General features: G+C 43.9%; 1 protein-coding gene across 1 annotated transcript in view; it reads left to right on the top strand.

Moving 5' to 3' along the window:
- The first annotated feature begins 1,477 nt into the window (after window positions 1–1,477).
- The window catches only part of LOC146780140 (vomeronasal type-2 receptor 26-like), a 139,558-nt gene continuing 117,088 nt past the window's right edge, over window positions 1,478–23,947 (top strand). The window contains exons 1-2 of the mRNA XM_085637125.1: window positions 1,478–1,540; window positions 1,629–1,853. Of these exons, the coding sequence (XP_085493251.1) occupies window positions 1,478–1,540; window positions 1,629–1,853 (288 nt within the window). The remainder of the gene's footprint in view (window positions 1,541–1,628; window positions 1,854–23,947) is intronic.

The following is a 23,947-nucleotide window of genomic DNA, read 5'->3' as shown; positions in this document are numbered from 1 at the left end:
AAGTGCGTCCCGCGCTGCGGGGCACCAGCGACGCTGAAGTAGGGCCAGGCGCTGCCAGATGACGACAGCGGCAAGCGCCCGGCGCGAAGACTTCTGGGGTGTGTGGTTCCTGCTGCGCTGGCCGTTCCCCTCACGGCGACGTCGTTAAGGTGGTAGGCTCGATTGATATGCCTCCCTCGTGCAGGCCGTTCCCCTCACGGCGTCCTCCAATGTACCTTGCTGGTGTACACAGACACTGGCTCCCTCTACAAGTGCTGCCATCTAGTGGACAGAATGCATAGCACAACAAGAAACAATTGAGCTTTTCTTACTTTTTCCCAACAAAATCGGAGTAACATCATCATATTTTACATCTATGTGGCACAGCATGACTTGGATATATAGCATATTTACGAAACACAACTCCTTCCCTATCACCCCTTTATCCGCTACAGTCAGTTTCACGCCCACAATTGGTACACCATGTGTATTTGTACTTTGTAAGGGTGTCAGCATCATCGATGATGAAGACACTGACCTGACTTTTGTTATTGTTCTGAATCTTTGTGTTCCACACAGTCTGCCATTAGTATGGCATCGCAGCGCTTTTGGTAGGTTAGAGAGTTACGTTTGGAACGTTTTCATCTCAGACTGTATTCTGATTCCGTTTTGTGGCAATAAGTGTCAGTTTACAAGGGTTTTCATGAGCATAAAAAATGCGGTGTGCACTTCATAATTCCGCGTCTTGATTGGCTGAATCAGATTTTATCTTTCTAAGCACATTATGCTAGTAGAAACATCCAACTTGCATCATCTGTTGTTGCTTAGTTATGCTTTGTGGGGTAGAATAAAGGGTTTATTGAATGGAAGCTTGTCATTGCAAAGAAGAAATGACAATTTAAAACGTATATACAAATGAACATTTTACTGTTACATAGCAGTGGCTTACAAGGATGCTATGGCCCATGCAAGCAAGAAAATGGTCCCCATCCACTACTGTTGGTAATACAATGAAACAGCTATAACTGGGGTGCAGCGGCCCCACAGATACATGGGCCGTGGTACCGTTGCACCAGCTGCACTGCTGATAGCTACCCCCCTGATACACAATTAACTGGATTTTCCTCTATGCAGAACATCAACGCAGGTGCCACGATGGTCTATGGATAGCATCCATTTCCTTGCTAATTCCTATTTGCTTTTACTGGAAACATAAGAAAGTCGCATTCCAAATTATTTCAGATAATCTTTGTGCATTAGCCCCTATGAGAGAAGTCAGGACTTCGCAAAGCAGCGTCACCGGCAGGGGGTCATGTGTCTTCACATCTTTTCCCCAGTTTTCCGACTCTTTGTAAACGTGTTAATAACTGCATTTTGAAATCGGTAATCTTCGCAAAGAACGGCAATAATGGAAATAAATGTGTGCCATTTATTATGTGCTGTTTTTGTGGCAGGGAGGAACTTCTTCCTTCAGCACTGTGTGACTAGGGGAGCAGAGATGGAATCTGGTGGGTGGGTTTTAGGTTTCAGGGAGCTTCAGAAACAAGATTCTGGACAATCAGTATTTTATTTATTTGCACTGATGCACACATAGGATTTATAAAATATTCCCAAAGCCAAATTACAGCATGACCTTTTTATTTTAACAGCTGCTTCACTATGTGAGAACTGTTAACTTCCGGAGCTTGGCAGGGTATAGGGTCTTTTTTGACTCCAACGGGAACCCTCCACCAGCCTATGAAATACTGAACTGGAGAATATCTGCAGGAGGCGTGGCCGAGAGTGTGGTGGTGGGAATGTACCAGCCGGGACACACATCAGAGCCAGTGCTGACCCTTAACAAGAGCCTCGTCCAGCTGGGCGGATATCAGCAGGTGAGTGGACAGGCCTAGCCCTAAAGACCTTCCAGATACATATGGTTCCATTTATGGATTCATGCAACCCAAGAGCATCTCCTAAGGAGTGACTGTCCCTAAGGTGGTACTGTTTTAGTTTCCATGCTTTAGCCCTCTGAAATGACATGTTGTGCTTAACCCCTTGCATGCCCTTGACGGAACCACTCCGTCATGAGCCACGGGCGCCGTGTGCTCATGACGGAGTGGTTCCGTCATGCTGCGGCCGTTGGCGGCTGCTCCGCCCACGCGGCGCTAATTCCCCGCCTGTGCGGGCGATTAGCGCAAGTGGGTGGAGTCATGACGGAACCACGCCGTCATGAGCACAGCTCGCCCATGACTCATGACGGCGTGGTTCCGTCATGAGCATAGCAGCGCCGCAAACCCCCCAAAACCCCCCCAGCGCTGTGGCCGAATTCGCGCCGCAGCGAAGGGGTTAATACATATCCATGGGGGGTGGACCTTAGATATAATACTGCCTTTATTGTATACAGTGTAGGAGATTTGAATGAAGGGAAATGTACAGTGTGTTTACAAAGTTATTGCTACAGTGGCTATTATGCTCGGGTAAATTGCCCTTTTGAATTACTAATAATGGCACAGGCCTAACAGTTTATATTTGCTATGAAACCTCATTAATACTTGACAGTACAAAGGGTCATGCACAATTGCCCTTTAAAACCTCAGCTTTGTGGTGGTTTTGGCCCTAGGGTCTCATGTAAGTGGAAACAACATGGAGGCATGATTGTAATTGCTGGAACTGGCCCAGGGCACGTGCGCCCAGCCCCTTTTATTTGCAGGTTCACCTGACCCGTGACACCTGTGATGGGTGTGTGTGGGGTGAGTATGGAGTCAACCCTCAGGGAGTGGCTGGTGACATAGGGCATATGTTGGAACACTTGAACGTGCCCCACAGGACATTAGATCCCTCACAACTTTATTGAATAGAAACAAACAAGTCCAACCTATGGGAGGGAAGAAACAACTAAACAAAACGCCACTGAGTCTCTTCAGGCAGTCCACAGGACAATACAGAATCGGCAAAAAAGTGCAGCTCATCGCACCCAGCATCACGGTATGCACCCTTGGTTTCACCAGATGACTATAGGCACGAGTGTGACGTGGGTGAAGTCTAGGCTTCTCTCAATACCCTGTCCGTGGTGTCACAGTCTCTCTGTGCAGCATTGTTCGATTCCACTGGCGCTCATGGTGTTGGGGTGATTCAACACAGTTCAAACTGAGTAATGCATCAGGAGCAGATGAGCAGTTCACTGCAGAGAATTCATTAATGGCACCCTGGCTCCGAGAACTGCAAACTCTCAAAGATAAAAGACGACATTGTGATGGATGGGAGTCTTCCTGAAATGCCTTGATGCTGCGTGGTACCCATTGGTGGAGCAGTGTCAGACTTTTCTCTCATGCCAGGACTCCCTCACATGGGAACTTCCTTGAGACCCTTTACGCTGGGCTGCCACTGGACTGTGTGGGCTGTACGTGCCTCTCAGAGGCCACGCGAAGGGGTCGCTGAGGAACCACCAACAGGACCACATCTAAGTCCTTTTTCAGCCACAAAGGGTAGTTGTCCTATGATCTGTATGCTCTTACCATCAGGACTCAGGTGCACGGGCATCTTCCAGGTAGCCTTGGATGACCAGTCTCCCCCCGCCACCTCAGTGCCTACCGGTGCCTGTGATCCAGCGGTTTACTAACAACAGATACTTTACTACCATATACTCATCTGGGCCCAACAACACACAATTGAGTATAACTGCTGGGTGTCAAGTTTATATGTTTTCACAAATATTCACGATTAGTCTAGAACACCTTCACTAACCCTTCACAGATCAAAAAGTTATTTCCTCTGGTCGATGGACCATTAGTTGAACTAATTGATGGTGATAATGAAATAGGAATCCACTAGGGTACCATTGGAAAGGGGAGATCCTCCCCTTTCCAACAATGCCTCTCCCAAGTGAGATAGCCCCTTGAGCACTGAAACACTCAAACTGAAACTAAGTTTCAGTTTTGTTTTCAGTCATTAGCCTGAAAACCTGTGAAGGGGACTCGGGAGGTTGGGAAAGCTGCTGTTTGTAGCAGAGGTATTTTGTGCCCCTGTCCTCATGACGGAATGGTTCCGTCATGAGCACAGGAACACCAAAGGGGTTAATATATATCACATGATAATGTAATGAAAGTTTAGTAAGTGTTGGATATTCTCCCCCAATGGAAACAACTCATCCAATGGTGTTGTCAATATCACGCCTGTACATAGTTAAACACTGTAGCCATTTGCCTGAAACATGGAGGAAAGTTCTCATGAGAACCTTCTTACCTAAGCTAAAGATGCGCTCCCTGTCTAATGTGAAAACAATGGCTAGTCAGAGGCTGAAATAAATGTCAATGATCTTTTAGCATACCCACATATAAAATATGTCTATATTATTATTCATTCTATTAGACTATTGATTATGAATTCATAGCAGGCTTATTGTTCTGTAAAATGATCTAATATGGCATGACGAAGCTAAGGAAACATAATATTGAAGTCAGCACATTCTCTAGCAGTATGATGCTTCTAGGGAAATTGTCCTATATAAAAGTCTATTTAACTATGAATAAGAGTTGAAAGTAGGAGGCTTGGGCCTAAGCAAAAGGGCACATTTAAGTATGGTATCCGGATACAAAAGGATTTTCTTCACGTTATTCTCATATACAGTCAGGCAAACATGTTTTCCCTACATGTGCTTTACTAAGTTAATCTTTTCGCAACTTAAATGCAATATAATGAATTCCCCATCACATCATGAGGCAAGCGCATTTTAATACGTGTCATGGAATGCATTTTAAAGGGAATTTGTGTACGTTTACAGCAAACAAATTTTTAATACATGTCATTTTCCGTGAAAACATTTCTATAGTATGTTAAATGTATTAAAAAGTGCATTTCTAACATGGTAGAAATTTGTTTTCAAAACTCATTTCCTTCAACCCCTTTGCTCATAGGCCTTTTACTCCCCTGTGCTAAGCCTTTTATTGGCAATTTGGGGTAGTTTGCACTTAGGCCCCCATAATGTTTGGCCCACATAAGGTATCCATGTCAAATTTGCTTCCTTTTTTTCCAACTTCCTTGGGATTCTAAGGTACCCAGGGTTGTAGTTTTCCCTGGAGGGGACCGAGAACGTAGCCAAAATCCAGCTAAATGTGGGTTTTGTTTGGGGAAACATTTGAAAAAAGTGCTGCAGACGAAAGAGTCTTTTTTTACCTCTGAAAATGGCATCGAAAAAAGGGTTTGCAGCATTAAAATCACCATCTTCCCAGCTTTCAAGGACTTTTATCAGAAAACCAAATTTTTCAACACAGTTTTGGCATTTTATTGGAACATTTTCCAGATTTTTTTGCTTTCAACCTCCTTCCCGTTAGCGGTAGAAATGGGTGTGAAATGATGGATCCCAGGAAGCTATACATTTCTAAAAAGTAGACAAAATTCTGAATTCGGCAAGGGGTCATTTGTGAACTTGAGTTGAAAAAAAAGCCATGTGTGTTCACGGTATTGTGGTAGAGGTTGGAGAAAAGATCACTGCTGGAACTGTAGCTTGGTAAAACGATGTTTTAATGAACAAAAGTTCAGAGTAAAGAACCCAGAGCAAGGAGTAGCTGAGCATACAAAGTAAACAGTCCAACTGCCCCTCACTAGGTAACCAGAAATACATTCCACACATCAATATTCCAAATGACATAAAAAGATTCTACATGAGTCTTAAAGAGACACCATACTAAACGTACCCACATACTGCACCCCCCTTTAAAAAACAAAACAAAATAAATCAATAAAGAACATAGTCCTGCAATTTAGCAGGCATCCTGCAGGTACGCTGGCTACGAGAGGATGCACACTCTTCACTTGGCACTTCACTTGAGTGTACATGGAATGCTGTCCCCTTATTTTAATTCCCACTATGTTATCATCAGCAACATCGGATTTAGATCTTGAACAAACTCTACTACTATCAGCAGTAGAGAAGGAGGGAATTACATCAGTTGCTTCTGATGGTCTTTGATCTTGAACATCTGAGTTGACCACAAAATCATTACCAACAACAAAAGATAGATTAGAATCATCCTCAACACCTCTATTGGCATACACATTGTTCAAAATCTCCTCCTGGTTTTCTGTAAGTTTTGACTACACTATCCTTGTTCCACTGACTCCTCCCTTCTAACAAAACAGAGGGTTTACTGACCCTAACTACACGTACAGCTAAGGAAAATTTAGGCTGACCTTTGCAAACCCTGTAAGGCTTCTTGAGATCAAAACCCAATCATTCACTGCAAAATTCTCAACTTTGACTCTTGAATTGCGTTCATAGTGTTTTTTTTGCAACAGTTGTTTGGCAATTACTCTATTTCTAACTAGTTGTTGATCTTCCCTCATATTTCTTTACTTGGATAGAGCAGAGCCCAGTGCCAAATCCGTGAACCATTTGAGCATCGGTTTTGACCTAGCTTCTCTTCCCCTGAGTGCTTTAAAAGGTGTCACATCCGTGGTAGAATGTGGTGAAGTAAGATATGCCCAAACCTTTTCTTGTAAAAACTCAGCTACATTGACATTGGCTGCAATGGCAGTTTGAATTCCTTCTTTTAAAAAATGATTGGCCCTTTCGACAAGTCCATTACAGGATGGACTGTACAAGGCAACTTGACAGTGCTTGATTTCAAATTTTTCTTTTTTTAACTTATAATTTGCCTTGAAACAAAAGATAAACCATTATCTGTGACAATGCAACAGGGTGCACCTTCGATCTTAAAAATCTTTTCAAGAAAAGAGATCACAGTAGTGGAATTGGCAGCCTCCGCAAATGAGTAATAAATCTGTTTAGAATAAAAGTCAATTGCTACTAGCAAGAATCTTTTGTCAAAGGGCAACACATTGAATGGCCAAGCGAAGTCCAAGGCATTTTTCTCCCATGGCGCTTCTGGAAATAAAGGTTTCTTGTTCAACTTCCAATTTTTGTCCGAAACTACACATTTAGGACAATTATCAACAAAATTGGCTACCTGTTTGTCAATACTTGGCAACCAATACATTTCTTTGAGTTTCTTGCAAGTGGCTGAAATCCCCATATGTCCCTCATGAGCCATCTCAATAATCCTCTCTCTCAACAAGAGAGGAGGCACAAACAGACCATTCCTTAAGCAAACCCCATACTCAAATGACAACTCCTCACTAATCTGTGCAAAGCTTTGTGGTAAATATTTTAATTACCTGTACTATTTTTTATGCGGTAAAGTCTAGTAAGAATAACTCAGTAAAAATAAGAGGCAGAATCCGTGGTATTAGAGGTTCTGAAAGGCTTTATTCCTTTACAAAGGAATTATGGTTCGAACCATGGCATCAAATTCCATCACCACGAAGGTTCAGGAAGGGAAGGCAATACATTATTGACAAGTAAAGATATTTATATGAAAAGCATTACATTAAGACAGATGCAGGAGGCGTAACAGCTGATAATACAGATAAGAATACACATACGTAATGAAAAGAGGCGTGAATATAGGCGTAGACTAGAAACGTCATTAAACATGATGTCACAAGTGGGTGGATCCATAAGAGAATCCTGCAATGTCAGCAGAAATACTTGGCAGAGATGCGCGCGCAGCCGCATGACGTGTGATTGACGTGCAACTAGAGGGTGAAGGGGACTTGACATTTAGCTCTACATGTGGAGACAGAAGTCTGGGGGGTCAGGTCAACCTAATCCCAAATCATATGTAATATCTTATGTTTAAAGAACTGTATTATCCAAAAGGAAAGGTCTCTCGGACGGAATCTATTCTATACTGACTGTTAGTGCGTGTACAAGCGTCTAAGTGTCTACATGAGATGCGAGGGGGCAGGAATCTTCCATGGTAACAGGGGCTATGAATTACTTGCATGAGGACAGTGAGGCCGGGCCCTTTGCTCGGTAGCTGGAAGAATGTTTACCTAAACTACTAGACAGGAATGCATTGGATGAGGAGCGGAGCAGATAACTTGAAGGTGAAATACAGTTTTTGGCAGGCAACAGGCCGGATCAGGCACCGTTAGCCGCGCAGGGAGTAGGACAAAGTTCATGGATACAGATGCGAGCTCAGACTGGAGCTTTCAGAGGCAGAAGGCAGGAAAAGGCTTAATGGCAGAATTCAGGGCCTACTCGCCTGAACTGTAAAACGTGGAAAGTGAACCACATAAAGTCGGTGGCCTTTCATACTTAGGAACGGAATATCCGACCCATTCATGGCGGATCTGAAAGAGGACATGTTGACGGTGGACGCACATGTATTTGCGTCTTCATAACTGGAACTGGAGGGAACATACATGTACTTGTAGCATGTACATGGAGCCGTTGGGGTCTAAGATAGGGGACATAACTGATCATAAAATTCATATTTCCTCATTCCCTCCTTGTCCCCTACGGACCCTTCATGAGATATCGATCTTCATCAATCCATCAATCTGTTCATATAGCATCATTTGTTCTTCTTTCTTCTTCCGGGATTTTGAGCGAAAACTTGAAGGCGGGATACACGATGTGGCACACAGACCACAAATCGCTGGCCCACATTGTAGACATAAGCAGCAACTGAATAATATGAGAAAGCCAATACCTAGGAAGGATAGAATCCTCCATCCCCAGGCTGACAACACGCTCCAGAACCAACCGGACCAAGTCCAGGTGCCTGGACTCTGGTGTATCTGGCTTACAATCTTATGAAGGCGAGTTATGGCTTTATATACTGACGGCGAGTTTTCTGGTATGAAAACACAGCAACTTGATCCGATGACCCTACAAGCTCCGCCCCTATCGGCCAGGATGACGTCAAGGACAAGACGATTTTGAAGGACGACAATCCGCATCGCAGACTGCTCCTCTGTTAAGTTGCCTAAGGCGGAAGTAGTTTCATTCACTACTGCTTCAAGGGTTCTAGTTAATCTACGTATCAGCTTACTATTAGTGACTGTACCTATATAGGGAAAGAAACCTTTATTGAAATCTGTGTATTGCTCCCATGCCATTTCGGTGTAATCGACAATCGGGAGATCTCTCTGTTGTCTATTGTGTACTAAATGGTTATTTCTGTGATAATCAGGAGGGGCTAGGAAAACAGGTGGCAGAAGGAATGCAATGTAACAGGTACCATCCCAATCTAGAGGTAAACGTATATATGCGGTCTGGCCACATATGAAGTAGGAATGACGAGAAGCTCTAAATGTAGACTTGCCTTGATCACTGAATTCTATTACCATGGTACATTTACTATGGCCCATGTGTATTGAACCATTCTTTCTTACGCATAATTCACCTTTAACTGGAAATACTGACATAGCTGGCAAGATTGGTGTAGCTTCAGATTCAACATTCAGAATCATGAGGTTAAGTGTAAAGTTACCTAATCCATATACTTCATTTTCTAGATCAGTTCCTGTTCTTTTGGGAAGTCCCTCCTTATTAGGGTAGCAGACTTTAAGTAAGACCAGGTTCAGGTTTCCCCATACCCAATTGTCTTGATAAACTACTGAATTTGAATCTAAGGAATTAATCAAACTAAACCATGCTCCACAGGAGCCATTGTGTGTGAACGGATACGGAAAGAGAGGCAGAACTCCCTTATAGTTCTGATAGGGAGGGAGTCGGCCACATATCCAACAATTTGTAGCATTGCTGGTCTGATGGGAATGATGTAACATACTAATAAAAGTGTTGCGCAGCGCAAATCTATAAGACAACTCATGCGGAGGTAATTCGCTAAAAGAATGTTCAGCAGTAGCATTGAAAACACGTTTAGAAATAGGGTAATACATGTGTAGCAATATACTAACAGCAATTATCAGAAGATTTAGGAAAAACATAATTAATAATGTCACTATGCAGTGACTACGAAGTGATTTACAGTACGCATGTTTCTTAAGCTTTTTCTGTCTTTTTCTCTCTCTATTTCGGTCTAGAGGATACATGTCAGGGACAAATTCAACCGATTCACCTTGGAGAGGACTTAAACAATCAAATTGTCTGACTTGCTAGACCTTAGTTTCAGTTTATAAATGTCACTCTCGGTCTTTTCAACCAAAGGAAGTTTTGAATCAGTCTGTGAGGGAATGCAGGGCTGAGTATTCACGTCTGACGGTAGTCCATAAAATTTCTTTATATGGCTCGAGTGCAACCACCCTTTACGTCCCTCAACCTTCACGGCTGTCCTTGTGGTCAATAAGACGAGTTTCGGCGACTGCCACCAAGGCTCCAGCTGGCTCCTTCTGTCAAAGTTCCTCACTAGCACAAGATCCCCTGGAACCACGTCATGGGGCTTCACCTCAGTGTTATCGGGAAAAGCTGCAGCTACCTGTGAACGACAAGATTGTAGTGCAGACATCAAGGAAGCCAGGTAATCTGTCAGCATATTACAGTCAACATCAGTGATTTTACGAGGTATAGGCGTCCCCCACATATTTGGTGGTCTACCAAAGATCACCTCATACGGGGATAGCCCTGTTCGAGAATGTGCTACCATTCTCATGTAAAAGAGCGCAACTGGTAAGGCTACTATCCAATCAACACCTTTTTCTCTACATACTTTGGACAATCTAATTTTCAGAGTTTGATTATGGCGTTCCACGAGACCTGCTGCCTCGGGATGTCGGACACAGTGGAATTTCCATTGGTAACCTAACAGAAGTGAAACGTGTTTCATTAGCTCGGATGAGAATGGCTGGCCGTTATCTGAGTATACAACACGTGGTAAACCATACCGTGGGAAGAATTCTCGAACTAACTGTTTGGCAGTAGTCGGGGCAGTGTAATCTGAAACCGGGTAGGCTTCTGTCCAACGGGAAAGAGCACAGACAACTACGAGAACATATTTGAATCCTCGACATCGTTCCATCTGGATATAATCCATCTGGAGGACTTCAAAAGGATGATCAGGAGGTTGAAATCCACCTTGCTCTACAGGGATGCTTTTACCTGGGTTGAACTGACAACATATCATACAGGTACGTACTTTTTGTTTAGCTGCTGCTCGCAAATGTTTGTTGAACCAGATGTGTTGAATGCTATCTAGCATAGCTTTTTCTCCTAGGTGCGCTGGACTATGTATTGTGTTAATGATGACTTGAACCATGGAGTCGGGGAGAAACCATATAGATTTTCCCTTCGTCATCCATTCTTGATCCGTTTGGATCCCTCCTAATTCAGTCCATTTCTTTATTTCTTCTGGTGTAGCATGTGTCTGTATGTCAATTACATCAAGGGCGGGATTCTTAACTGTCATGCAGTGTGTCGGTGTCGGAACTATTGTCTTTGTCGTGTCAGTTGTATGAGTCTGGTTCTGAGCAGTCTGTTTAGCTGTTCTGTCAGCTAGGTCGTTACCCTGAGAAATGATATCGGTAACTTTCGTATGGGCTTTGCATTTCATAATAGATATTGCAGTAGGTAGATGAATTGCGTCTAATAGAGCTTGAATGAGGGGTCCGTGTTGGATATGGGTACCGTGAGAAGTTAAATAACCTCTCTCTCGCCACAGCACGCCGAAGTCATGGACGACTCCGAATGCATAACGTGAATCTGTGTATATGTTGACTTTCTTATTTGTGGCTTGAATACAGGCTTGTGTCAGAGCGATGAGCTCTGCTGCTTGAGCTGACAAAGTGTTAATACAATTTGTTTCAATGACTTCAGTGTCTGTTGTGACTGCATAAGCGGCCACTAACTCTCCTGTACTTGTTCTCATGCATGAACCATCTACATACAATGTCAGATCTGGATCTGGTAAGGGAATATCTGTCAAGTCTTGTCTGGGTTTCGTCGTGATAGTAATGACTTCAATACAATCATGTGCTAATGGGTCTGTTCCATTTACTGGCAAAAGTGTGGCAGGATTTAAAGTACTACAACGTCTGATTTCTATGTGTGGCTGGAACAATGTCAATTCATAACCGGTAAGTCTTGCTATAGTCAAGTGTTGTGTTTGTGTTCGGTTCAAGAGAACCTCTACTGCGTGTGGTACTTGTACTGTCAATTGATGTCCTAACACTATGGCATCGCTTTGTCTGATTGCTAAAGCTGTTGCTGCTACTGATTTCAGGCACGCAGGAAGAGCCTGAGCTACGGGATCTAATGTACTAGAAAAATAAGCACATGGTTTGTGTGATCCTGCTTGTTCCTGAGTGAGTACTGACAAGGCAGTACCTTCGCGTTCTGTAACAAAAAGTGTAAAATGTTTACTGTAACATGGTGTTGCTAAGACAGGTGCTTGACATAAAGCTTTCTTTAAGCTTTCAAAGGCATGTGTATGTTCTTGAGTCCAAGGGAGGACAGTCGATGTGGCTGCCTCCTGCGTTGTCAACTGAATGAGTGGTTTTGCCAGAAATGCATATTGAGGGATCCACTGCCTACAGTACGAAGTGAGGCCTATAAAAGCCCGTACCTCCTTTTGTGTCTTGGGTGGTGGCATGTTAGCAATTAACTGGATGCGATCGGGTGTAAGCTGTCTTCCCTCCTTGGACAGCAAGTGCCCAAGGTAAACAACTTGCTGGACACAGAATTGCAGCTTAGAAGGGGACACCTTGTGCCCCTTGTCAGCTAGAAATTGTAAAACCGTCAGTGATGCTTTTTCACATTCAGGTTCGCTTCAAGCGGTGATCAGCAGATCATCGACATACTGAAGCAAGGCAGTGTTAGCTGGCATGTGGATACTGTCAAGTTCTCGTTTCAGTGCTTGGCTATAGATGCTGGGGCTTTCTGTGAATCCTTGAGGTGCGCGTGTGAATTTAAAACTTCGTCCATTTAAACTGAATCCGAACAAGTATTGACTTTCCGGATCGATTGGGACGCTAAAAAAGGCGTTCTTGAGATCAATTACAGTAAAGAACGTTGCTTCTGAATCAATGGCTGTTAGTAATGAAGAGATATCAGGTACCACGGGGTATTGTGGCACAATACATTTATTCAATTCGCGCAAATCAATGACTAATCGATATACTGGCGGTGCTTTTGGATCCGTTCTTTTAAGAATAGGAATTATCGGGGAATTACATACATTGGAGTCCGTTTCCACGACCACTCCTTGGGCAATAAGCTCGTCAATGATTTGCAGCAAAGCCACTACAGCATCTGGTGGTAACTTGGATTGTCGCATTCGTGGTAGTACCACTCCTGTTTTGAGTGTGACTCGATATGGTGTAATGTGCATGCAACCAACATCAGTAGGGCCTTGTGCCCATAAATGTGTAGGTAAATTCTGTAACCGGTGATCCATGTCTCTGGACACATAGTGACCTTTGAAGTCACGTAAAAATAATCGTACTCCTTCCGGAGAACAACATATAATGGCTCCTAGAGCTTTCAGTGTTTTTATGCCTAACAAGTTTTCTGGACATGTTTTAGTAAGCCATAAATCTGTAGTTCGTGTCAATGGACCAACCGTAAGTGGAAGAGGTAGTGATACTTCATTAATAATAGGCTTTCCTGAGAATCCAAGGGAAATATTCTGTGAGCCTGAGAGGGGTGCCCCTGGAACTTCACTGCGTCGTATAGTTGTTCTGCTTGCCCCTGTATCAAGTAAAAACTTTCTGTCTTCCCCTAATAGTTCACTATGTACATAAGGTCCCTCTTGATCTACAGGAACCTCGATAAGGGGTAAGCCAACTTCCCTCTCTAGGCTATTTCATGTGTATCGCTGATAATCGGGATAATCTGCTTGTGCATACTGGTACATCTGTTGTGTCGTTGCTTGTGTGGCAGCAATAGGCTGCGGCTGTGATGTTGCTACGGTCTGTTGTTGTGGAACTGGCATAGATTGAGCATGTTGAGGTACTTGTTGTGGGATCTGATCCTGTCTAGGCGGACGTGGTCTCTCCTTGGTCTTACCCGTAGAGATATTATGTTTCAGAACTGCACAATCGTGTATATAATGACCTGGCTGTTTGCAATAGTTGCATGTCCCTTTTACGGGACCTGCTGAATCACTGGACTGTGTCGTACCCTTTCTATGACCGTCAGCTGGAACTGACTGAGCAACAAGCATTTTCATTTTCGTGTCTTTCATACGTCTTTGTTCATGTTCTTGTTCTTCTCTAATTCTATTGTGGTGATATTGTAACATTTGTAACATCTGTGACGGGGTGTTACCTTGCCAGGTACTCTCGAATTTTAATACCCTATTCTTGACTTGGGGCAGGGAATTTTCAACTAATTTTGTCACAAACAGATGTGGATACGACTCGCTATTTGCTTTTATGCCACTATTAATACCAAAACATTTTTCAAATCGGGAATAAAAATCACTAGTGTCTTCGTCTTGTTTTTGTTTACAGGCTGAAATTGCACCCCAATCTTCCTTTTTCGTAGTTAACAAGCGTGGCAATACTTGCACTAGTAATCCTGGTAATGCTGTAGTCTTTTCCCCAAGCCCTGAACCTGCAGCTCGGGCCTTTTCTTCGGTTTCTAACGCTGTCCAATCTATCTTCTGATCTCCCACTTCCCAATCCTTTTCTTTGAGTTTCTCGTAAATACCGGCAGGCATTAATACTTTTAATATTTTCATAATGTCAGGGTAGGTATACTCTCCCATGAGTAACATGTCTTTTATCTCACGGTGGAAACCTGCTGGATCTTTATCATGGCTAGGTACTACTTTCTTCATTTCTAATAATTCAATTTTAGTTATGGGCGTGTACACAAACACGCGTTTAAAAGTATTGTCGTCACCCTTTATTGGGTGCACTTCGCGTAAGGGATTCTGTCTATCTATGTGATACATTTTTCTTCCCATAGTGGGAACTGGAACATGTTCTGGGCATACGAAGACAATGTACTGGTTCCGATATTCGAGAATTTCTTTAATTAAATCAGTACCTGAACCTCTCCATTTATTCGTGAGTAATTCTATCAATATGTCAGGTAGGGGACTAGGATCGGAGTGTTGGCTTTGATATAATATAATGAGGTGTTGAATCATGTATATACCAGCTAATCGCTGTTCGTCTGGGTTAAGATTCAAAAACGTGTGTGCCAGCGCATCATCACTGTATTTTCCGGGACTGTCAGCCCATTGTACTGCTGACCTGGCTAATTCTTGTTCATCCATAGAATCGAGCATATGATACCCCCTTCGGTCTCGGAGTAATTTATCAGCAGCTTGAAATAGGTGTTCAGGAGACCTTGTATTTAACATAGGGGCTTGAAAATTTCTGTTACATTCTGGACGTATCGGACGTATTGGATCATTGAAGCATCTGGTATTATTAAAAGATCTTCCTTTACCTACATAAGCCATCGTTTCTAATTGTCCTGCGGCCATTTCTGATTCTTCCTCCTCCTCTCCCTCCGATTCAGTTTTGTCTGCTTCTAATCTTTCTTTATGTATTCGTTCTACTTCTTTGCGGATCTTTCGGCACATAGCTACTATACACGTCTGTTTATCATGTCTCCCCTCCGATATATTCTGACCCCATCTGGTAAGTACTTGCATTTCCTCCTGATCTTTCTCAGCCCTGTCTTCGTTCCTGATCACGCAGTTTATGAAAAAGCGTAACAGTTGCCTCTGTACATCCGCTTTCTGGTATTCCATGGCTTCGTTAATACTTTCAGGGCCTCGCCCCGATTGGACAAAGTGATATATATTGTCTAAATGTGCCGTCATTCCTGGTAGCGTCGCTAAATACCTTGAAGCTCGTCGTATACGTAATGATGACAGCAGCATTCCGTCCCGTCTACCGGGCACAGGATCATATCTACAATCCACTAGATGTTCTTTAAAAATGTCGGAAGTTGCTAGTTGGGGTGTACGTTGGAGTGCTAAATCTCTAAGAGATAATTTATTTCCTCGCGGCGGCGTGGCAAAAATGTCTGTCGTACCTCCTGTAGCACCGTCTGAGGTGCTGGGCACGAAAGGATTTGTTGGATGTAAGATAGAAACTGTAGATGCGGGAAAAGCGGTAGAAACAGATGGGCCTGTTGGAATGTGCGTAGGAGTTTGTTGTTGCGGAGGTGGGGGCGGATGATCTTGGCTTTGAGCACCATCGGCAGGCGGTGTGTGTGGCAGAGCATTAGCATATTCGGGAGCTACATCGTCTAAATAGGAAGAAAGGAAAATATCTTTAGCAGTCTTGGGATGTGCCTTTGTCGGAAGTAATGGAGGTGGCAGATCTTTCGGTATTTCCGGGGTGGCCTTAGGTAGACCTTCGGCCAGAAGAGGATACATACCATTCATAAGGGTGCTTCTTTGTCTGTCTACTTGTTCTGCTTTTACTCTGGTACCTTCCTCAATTAATGTATTTTCTCGGGCTTTATTTGAATTTTCCCTACTTTTCTCTTCCTGTCTGAGCACTTTCTCTGTGCGTCTATACGATTCTTTACGCCATAATTCGATGGCATCTTTCTGTGACTGTCTGGCTTTCTTTTTCCATAATTCTTCTTCTACTCTCATGATGCAATCTGCATCCCATGTCCCAGCTGCGGGCCACCTCTGACTTTCTGGTAAATCCTTGGTGTAGTCCACCCATAAATCAAGAAATAATACGGCATCTAGGCCATGCTTATGGTACATAAAGTACCCTGGAGTGTCCCTAGGTGGAATGGGAACAGCTTCTTCGAGTACCCCTTTTCTAGTTTTGATCTGTCTTAATTTTGAAAAGAGCGGCATCTTTAAACCTTGCTACTTAATCTCGAACACAATTAATACAATAAACACAATAATGAACACTCATTCATACCACAATTTTTAAAACATATTAAAACATTTAACATTTAACATTTAACATTTAACGAACAATGATAATCAGAAGAAAACTAGTTACTGACATAATACTAACACTAGGTAATACTGAATTATATACAAGACATACTAGATATACTGCTAAACAGTACAGATACACTGCTGAAACAGTGCAGACCGGATTTGTGTACCCAAACCCGTCTTGACCGGCACAAACTATGTGCACGTCTAAATGCCTCCCCGGCAACGGTACTCACCGGGTAGCACGGAACGGAAGGCCTCGGAACTGAACTGGACTGGACCGGACTGGACTCGACTCGACGCGGACCTTCGGAACCTGGTGGGCCTCTGTATACCTCGGATCTTGCTCTCTCAGCTAGGCTCTGATCGGGATACTTCGCACTTCTCACCGCCTCGTCTGGGTGTTGATCGCAGCCTCAGTCACCCCCGCTTGGCCGGAGGGAGATACAGGAAATCCTGCGGGTACGCGTTGTTGTCCGTCCAGCTGTGGCAGGAGACCGGGCCTGCAACGCACCTCCGGCGCGTGAGATGAGAAAGTGTCCCTATTCGGGCGCCAATTTATGTGGTAAATATTTTAATTACCTGTACTATTTTTTATGCGGTAAAGTCTAGTAAGAATAACTCAGTAAAAATAAGAGGCAGAATCCGTGGTATTAGAGGTTCTGAAAGGCTTTATTCCTTAACAAAGGAATTATGGTTCGAACCATGGCATCAAATTCCATCACCACGAAGGTTCAGGAAGGGAAGGCAATACATTATTGACAAGTAAAGATATTTAAATGAAAAGCATTACATTAAGACAGATGCAGGAGGCGTAACAGCTGATAATACAGATAAGAATACACATACGTAATGAAAAGAGGCGTGAATATAGGCGTAGACTAGAAACGTCATTAAACATGATGTCACAAGTGGGTGGATCCATAAGAGAATCCTGCAATGTCAGCAGAAATACTTGGCAGAGATGCGCGCGCAGCCGCATGACGTGTGATTGACGTGCAACTAGAGGGTGAAGGGGACTTGACATTTAGCTCTACATGTGGAGACAGAAGTCTGGGGGGTCAGGTCAACCTAATCCCAAATCATATCTAATATCTTATGTTTAAAGAACTGTATTATCCAAAAGGAAAGGTCTCTCGGACGGAATCTATTCTATACTGACTGTTAGTGCGTGTACAAGCGTCTAAGTGTCTACATGAGATGCGAGGGGGCAGGAATCTTCCATGGTAACAGGGGCTATGAATTACTTGCATGAGGACAGTGAGGCCGGGCCCTTTGCTCGGTAGCTGGAAGAATGTTTACCTAAACTACTAGACAGGAATGCATTGGATGAGGAGCGGAGCAGATAACTTGAAGGTGAAATACAGTTTTTGGCAGGCAACAGGCCGGATCAGGCACCGTTAGCCGCGCAGGGAGTAGGACAAAGTTCATGGATACAGATGCGAGCTCAGACTGGAGCTTTCAGAGGCAGAAGGCAGGAAAAGGCTTAATGGCAGAATTCAGGGCCTACTCGCCTGAACTGTAAAACGTGGAAAGTGAACCACATAAAGTCGGTGGCCTTTCATACTTAGGAACGGAATATCCGACCCATTCATGGCGGATCTGAAAGAGGACATGTTGACGGTGGACGCACATGTATTTGCGTCTTCATAACTGGAACTGGAGGGAACATACATGTACTTGTAGCATGTACATGGAGCCGTTGGGGTCTAAGATAGGGGACATAACTGATCATAAAATTCATATTTCCTCAGCTTCTCAAATCTTCACTAAGACTCTTCCCTGTGGGCCATTTGTTTTTAATAAAAAGTTCTACATTTTTTAAAGACTCATCTTGTTTCATAGCTGTAGACCATTCCTCTTGAGTGACACTCCCACTGCAAGTGGATACAGCATCTACCAGGCCCACAACACAATCTTTGTCGAAATCATCCTCCCCCTCACTGTAATCAGGAATAGGAATGTGAGAAAGGCAGTCCGCCCGGACATTCTTTGGTATTTGGTATTTGGTAGGGGTATTTGTAGAGCGCAGCGTTCGCTCCGGAAGGAGCATCTTGGCGCTGAGAATCCTTGATGACCGGTCCTGGAGACAGAAAGGGGTTAGATGGCTGCTTTAGTGAGGTCATCGGGGAGGCTGAAGATCCAAGTCTTCAGAAACTTTCTGAATGGTTTTTCTTGGGTTTGTTGCCTGAGGTGTTTGGGCAGATTGTTCCATGCTTTGGTGGCCAGGTAGCTTAAGGTTTTACCTCCCTTCGTCTTCAGATTATACTTTGCAGGAAGGATGAGGTTGTCCTGGGACGAACGGAGAGATCGCCTGGGGGTGTAGTGGGGAAATCGTCTGTGCAGGTATTTTGGACCGGATTCATTGAAAGCTCTGAAGGCGACGATTAGAATCTTGAATAAAATTCTCTTGTGGAGAGGCAGCCAGTGTAAGGATCGAAGGGCTGCGGAGATGGAAGCTCTACGGGGCAGTTTGAGAACAAGTCGAGCAGCTGTATTGAGCACGCTCTGAAGTTTCGCGAGAGTGCTCTTTTTTGCCCCTGCCAGTAGGCCGTTACAGTAGTCTAATCGTGAAATTATAAGGGCTACTGTTACACTCTTTCTGGCGTCGAGAGGGAGAAAGTTGAAGAACTTTCTTAAAGATCTTATTATCCCGAAGCATTTACCGGCTACAGTCTTAGCATGTTGATCAAAGGAGAGATCTGAGTCGAAAATGACGCCTAGATTCCTGGCCGTTGTTACAGTTTGGGGGGGAGCGACTGAGTCGTCTGGCCACCAAAGGGCTGGGCAGAAGGAGGTGTTCTTTCCAATCGGGAGAATCTCCGTTTTATTTGAATTACACTTCAAATGATTTGCGTTCATCCAATGGAAGACCTCCGTTAGGCAATTCTTGAGGTTGAGCTCGGCGCTGGTAGAGTTACCGTCCAAGGGCACGATGAGTTGAGTGTCATCGGCGTAGGAGGTTACTGGTATTCCAAAGGATTCAATCAAGGACAGGAGTGGGATGAGATAGATGTTGAAAAGGAGGGGACTTAGGATAGAACCCTGCGGGACACCTGAGGAAATCGTCTTCTCTTTTGAATGGAAAGGGCCCAGAGCGACGGTCTGTGATCGGTCAGCAAGGAATGATCTTAACCAGGATAAAGCGTAGTCTGAGATCCCTATGTTCATCAGTCTACTGATGAGGATAGAGTGGGAAATGGTGTCAAACGCCGCGGTCAGGTCAAGAAGAATGAGGATTGAATTTTTTCGCTGATCTTGTAGCAGTTTGATCGTGTCTGATAGTTCTATCAGCGCTGTTTCCGTCGAATGTTTGGGACGGAAACCCGACTGCTGTGGATGGAGTATGTTATTTACTTCCAGGTATTGTCTAAGTTCTCTATAGACCAGTTGTTCGGTTATTTTTCCTAAGGCTGGGAGTAGTGAGATCGGGCGAAGATTGGTCAGGTCAGACGGTGGTTTATTGGCCTTTTTCATAAGGGGCTTGACAATTCCTTTCTTCCACCGGGGGGGGGACAATTCCTGTGCTAAGCGACGAGTTGACTATGTCGTTGATTGCTGGGTTGATTACGTCAATAAGTTGGTGAAGAATTTTGGGTGGACAGGGGTCGGAAGGGGAGCCTGATTTGCAGGCCAGGATGACTTCTCTGGTTTGCGCCAGTGTTACAGGGGAGAAACTGCTCAATTTACCGGAAAAAGAGTCAGAGGGAGGGGAAAATGAAGAGGTACAGAAAGGGGGGAAATTGCTTTGAATGGAAACAATTTTGTCTTCAAAATAGTCGGAAATTTTGTCGCATAAGTCTTGTGATGGAGGTATTTCTGGTTGCAGTGCTTTGGGCTGGGTGAATGACTTTACTATAGAAAACAGAGTCTTTTGTTTTTGATGGGATTCTTTGATGGCGTTCACATAGTAGGATTTTTTAGCTGATTTAATACTCGAAAGATAGGTTTTCCTTGTTTGAATATATAAGAGACGGTCGTCGATGTCGTAAGACTTGCGCCATTTTCGCTCTGCTTTCCTACAGAGTAGGTGAGAGGTAGCAAGGTCGGGGGTAAACCAGGGGGCATTAATTTTGGATTTTTTATGAGAGATGCCTTGACGTTTAGGGGGGTTTCTGGTTTTCATTTCCTGTGCGAGCCAGTTGTAAAAGAGGTCGACGTCAACTTCTACATTTCCGGACAGGGTAGGGGTATGGGATTGATTCATAGGTTTAAGAGTCAAGCTTTCTTGGACTTTTTTCCAATTGATAGGGTTGGAGGGGCGTGAGTTAGTATTGTTGCGAGAGGGAGAGCGCACGCTATGGATGTGGAACAAGATCAAGCTGTGATCAGTCCAAATTTGGGGAAGCGGGGGCAGGGTGATAAGAGAAGAGAGATTGGTACATACAGCATCAAGGGTGTGACCAAGCAGGTGGGTAGGCTGGGAGACTAGTTGTTGGAGATTAAACATTTCTAGTGTTTGAAGAAAATTGATGGCTTGAGTATCAGATTTGGAGTCGAGATGTAGGTTGAAATCCCCGAGTAGGGTGAAGTGGGGGTACCGGAGAAGAAAGTGGCCCAGGGAATCGCACAATGAATCAAGAAATTCAGTGGCATTACCGGGCGGGCGATAAATAAGACCACCAGAGAAGGAGGTTTGCTCGTTCAATTTAATTGAAAAACCTAGGCCTTCCGTGTTTTTTAGGGGCTCTAGGTTAAAGGAATGGCAGGGGAAGGTGTTCCTAAGTATAATGGCGACATCTCCACCTCTGCCTTTCGGTCTGTCCTGCCTAAAGAAAGAGTAGCCTTGAGGTAGGGAAGCAGCAATATCAGGATTGCTATCTTCTGTTAACCAAGTTTCGGTTATCATTAGGCAGTCCAAATCAAAGTCGCAGATGAGATCGCATATGTCTTGATTATGCTTGCACATAGAACGTGCATTAATCAGACCTCCTTTAAAGAGCGTTGGGGCGGCCTTGGGTTGTGATAGGTAAGTGGGTGTAATGGCTGAATGATTTGTAGTCGTCCAGCGGCAATTTTTACAGCTGATAGTGCCCGCAGACTTAGTTAGATCGAATATACAGGGGCAGTGTTTGACACCCTGTAATCGATAGAGGTCTTCAGGGAGGTACCTAATGAAGGTTGAGGTTTGAGCAGAGTTTCTTGCGCTAGGCGCGGTCTTGGCGCGGACGGCGCGCAAACGGCGCACCCGCTGCGCTCGTCCGCTGCGCTGGGTAGGTCGACACATTTGTAATGGTCGTTATGGGCGTGGCCTCGCAGTGGGCGTGGCTCCGCCTTTGGCACGCTGGCGCTGTTGTCGTTTCCTGAAGGAGGGGGTCTGAGTGAGCGCGAAGCAGCAGCGCTTCAACTATCAGGTGAGCAAGAGCGTTTTTGTGAGGTTTAAAAGCAAGTTATTAGTGACAGTTTTTAAAAAAAATATGCAGTTTTAGCAAAAACCTCCGGCTTTCCGCCTCAGAGGGGATCAAGAATGGAGTCGTTGCGCTTTCCTAGCGTTTAAGTAGTGATCGGTGGGCGTGGCCTCGCAGTGGGCGTGGCTCCGCCTTTGGCGCGCTGGCGCTGTTGTCGTTTCCTGAAGGAGGGGGTCTGAGTGAGCGCGAAGCAGCAGCGCTTCAACTATCAGGTGAGCAAGAGCGTTTTTGTGAGGTTTAAAAGCAAGTTATTAGTGACAGTTTTTAAAAAAAATATGCAGTTTTAGCAAAAACCTCCGGCTTTCCGCCTCAGAGGGGATTCTTTCTACCTTGGATGTATTTGACTACAAGGTTATATTCTTGTAACTTTGATAACAATTGTACCAGTCGTGAAGAAGACTTCCCCAACCCATTACCAGGTAAAAGAAGACTAATGGTTTGTGGTCTGTAAAAATTTCACAACAAGTGACCCAAATGTATGTTTTGAATTTAGCGCTTCCCTTTCAATGGTACTTTAATTGCTCTTGGCAGTAGTCAAAACTCGTGGAGCAAATGCAATAGGGTTCTCTTGACCTTCCACCCACTGCTGGAAAAGAACCCCAAGCCCTTTTAGACTAGCATCCACTGTAATGAATGGTTTGCCATTAGGCAGAAATGGATGTAATGCAGGAGCTTTAACAACCAACTGCTCCACCTTTTCAAAAACGTCATGTATTGTATCATGCCAGATAAATGTCATCCCTTTTTTAAGTAGCATCTCAAGGGTTGAACTAAGTGAGCATACCCAGGAACAAATCTGGTGTAATACTCACACAGGCCAAGAAAAGAACGTAAAGCATCCTTGTCTAGAAGAGGTGGAGCACTACGTATTGCTTCCACATTGCAATATTTTGGTTTGATTCCTTTTTCTGAAATAAGATGTCCCAGGTATTCTAGCTCTCTTACTAGAAGTTTATATTTACTAGGTTTCACAGTCATCCCTTTTCTTGCAGTACCTTCAAAACGTTGTGTAAAACATGCATGTGCATAGCTCTGGTCTCCGTAAATATCAATATGTCATCTTGGAAAGATTGCACATGCAGTATTTCACCAAACAAACTATCCGTTCATTTTTAGAAAACACTCGCCGTGGATGCGAGACCAAATGGTAACCTCAAGTACTTGAAGGCACCAAAACGTGTCACAAATGCAGTGAGTGTTTGAGATTCTTCAGAGAGTTGTATCTGGTGGTATGCAGAATGCAGAATCAATTTGGAAAAATACTTAGATTTCCCAATGTTAGCAATAATTTCTTGGATGTGTGGGAGAGGATGGCAATCAACTAAAATGTTTTAATTTAAAGACCTCAAATCCACACATAATCTAAGATCCCCAGTCTTTTTCGTGGTCAAAACCACTGGAGAAATCTGTGGCTTCAATTGGTGCAATTATCCCTTCAGATTGTAATTTTGATAATAACAACTTGAGATCTTCCCTAATGCTGAGTAGAACTGGTCTAACTTTATGCACAATTGGCACAGCATTCTTCTTGAGTGTTATGCCATGCTGAAAACCCTTTACAGTTCCCACTGCATCCTTGAAAACTTCTGGGTAACATCAAATGAAACTGTCTACTACACCCTCCTCTTGTTCCAAAGATATAATGTCAGTGGGAAGTGCCCTTAAAACAATTGGAGGATCTTGCCCTGGGCATAAAATAATGACTAACAGTGCAAGATCCTTCCAGCCAACAATATCTCTTCCATTAATTGTCACATACACGTTCGTTCTTATAGATCTTTGTCAAGACACTCCACATTATTCCAGAAGTAACCCAACAGATCAATGTCTTCTTCTCCGAATGCTTTTGGATTGATATCAGGTGCTGAAAGAGGTGTATCCTTTACCCAGAACTTGTAA

The sequence above is a fragment of the Triturus cristatus genome, chromosome 12 (assembly GCF_964204655.1).
Source record: "Triturus cristatus chromosome 12, aTriCri1.1, whole genome shotgun sequence".
NCBI lineage: Eukaryota > Metazoa > Chordata > Amphibia > Caudata > Salamandridae > Triturus > Triturus cristatus.
This window is presented reverse-complemented; position numbering and strand designations above follow the sequence as displayed.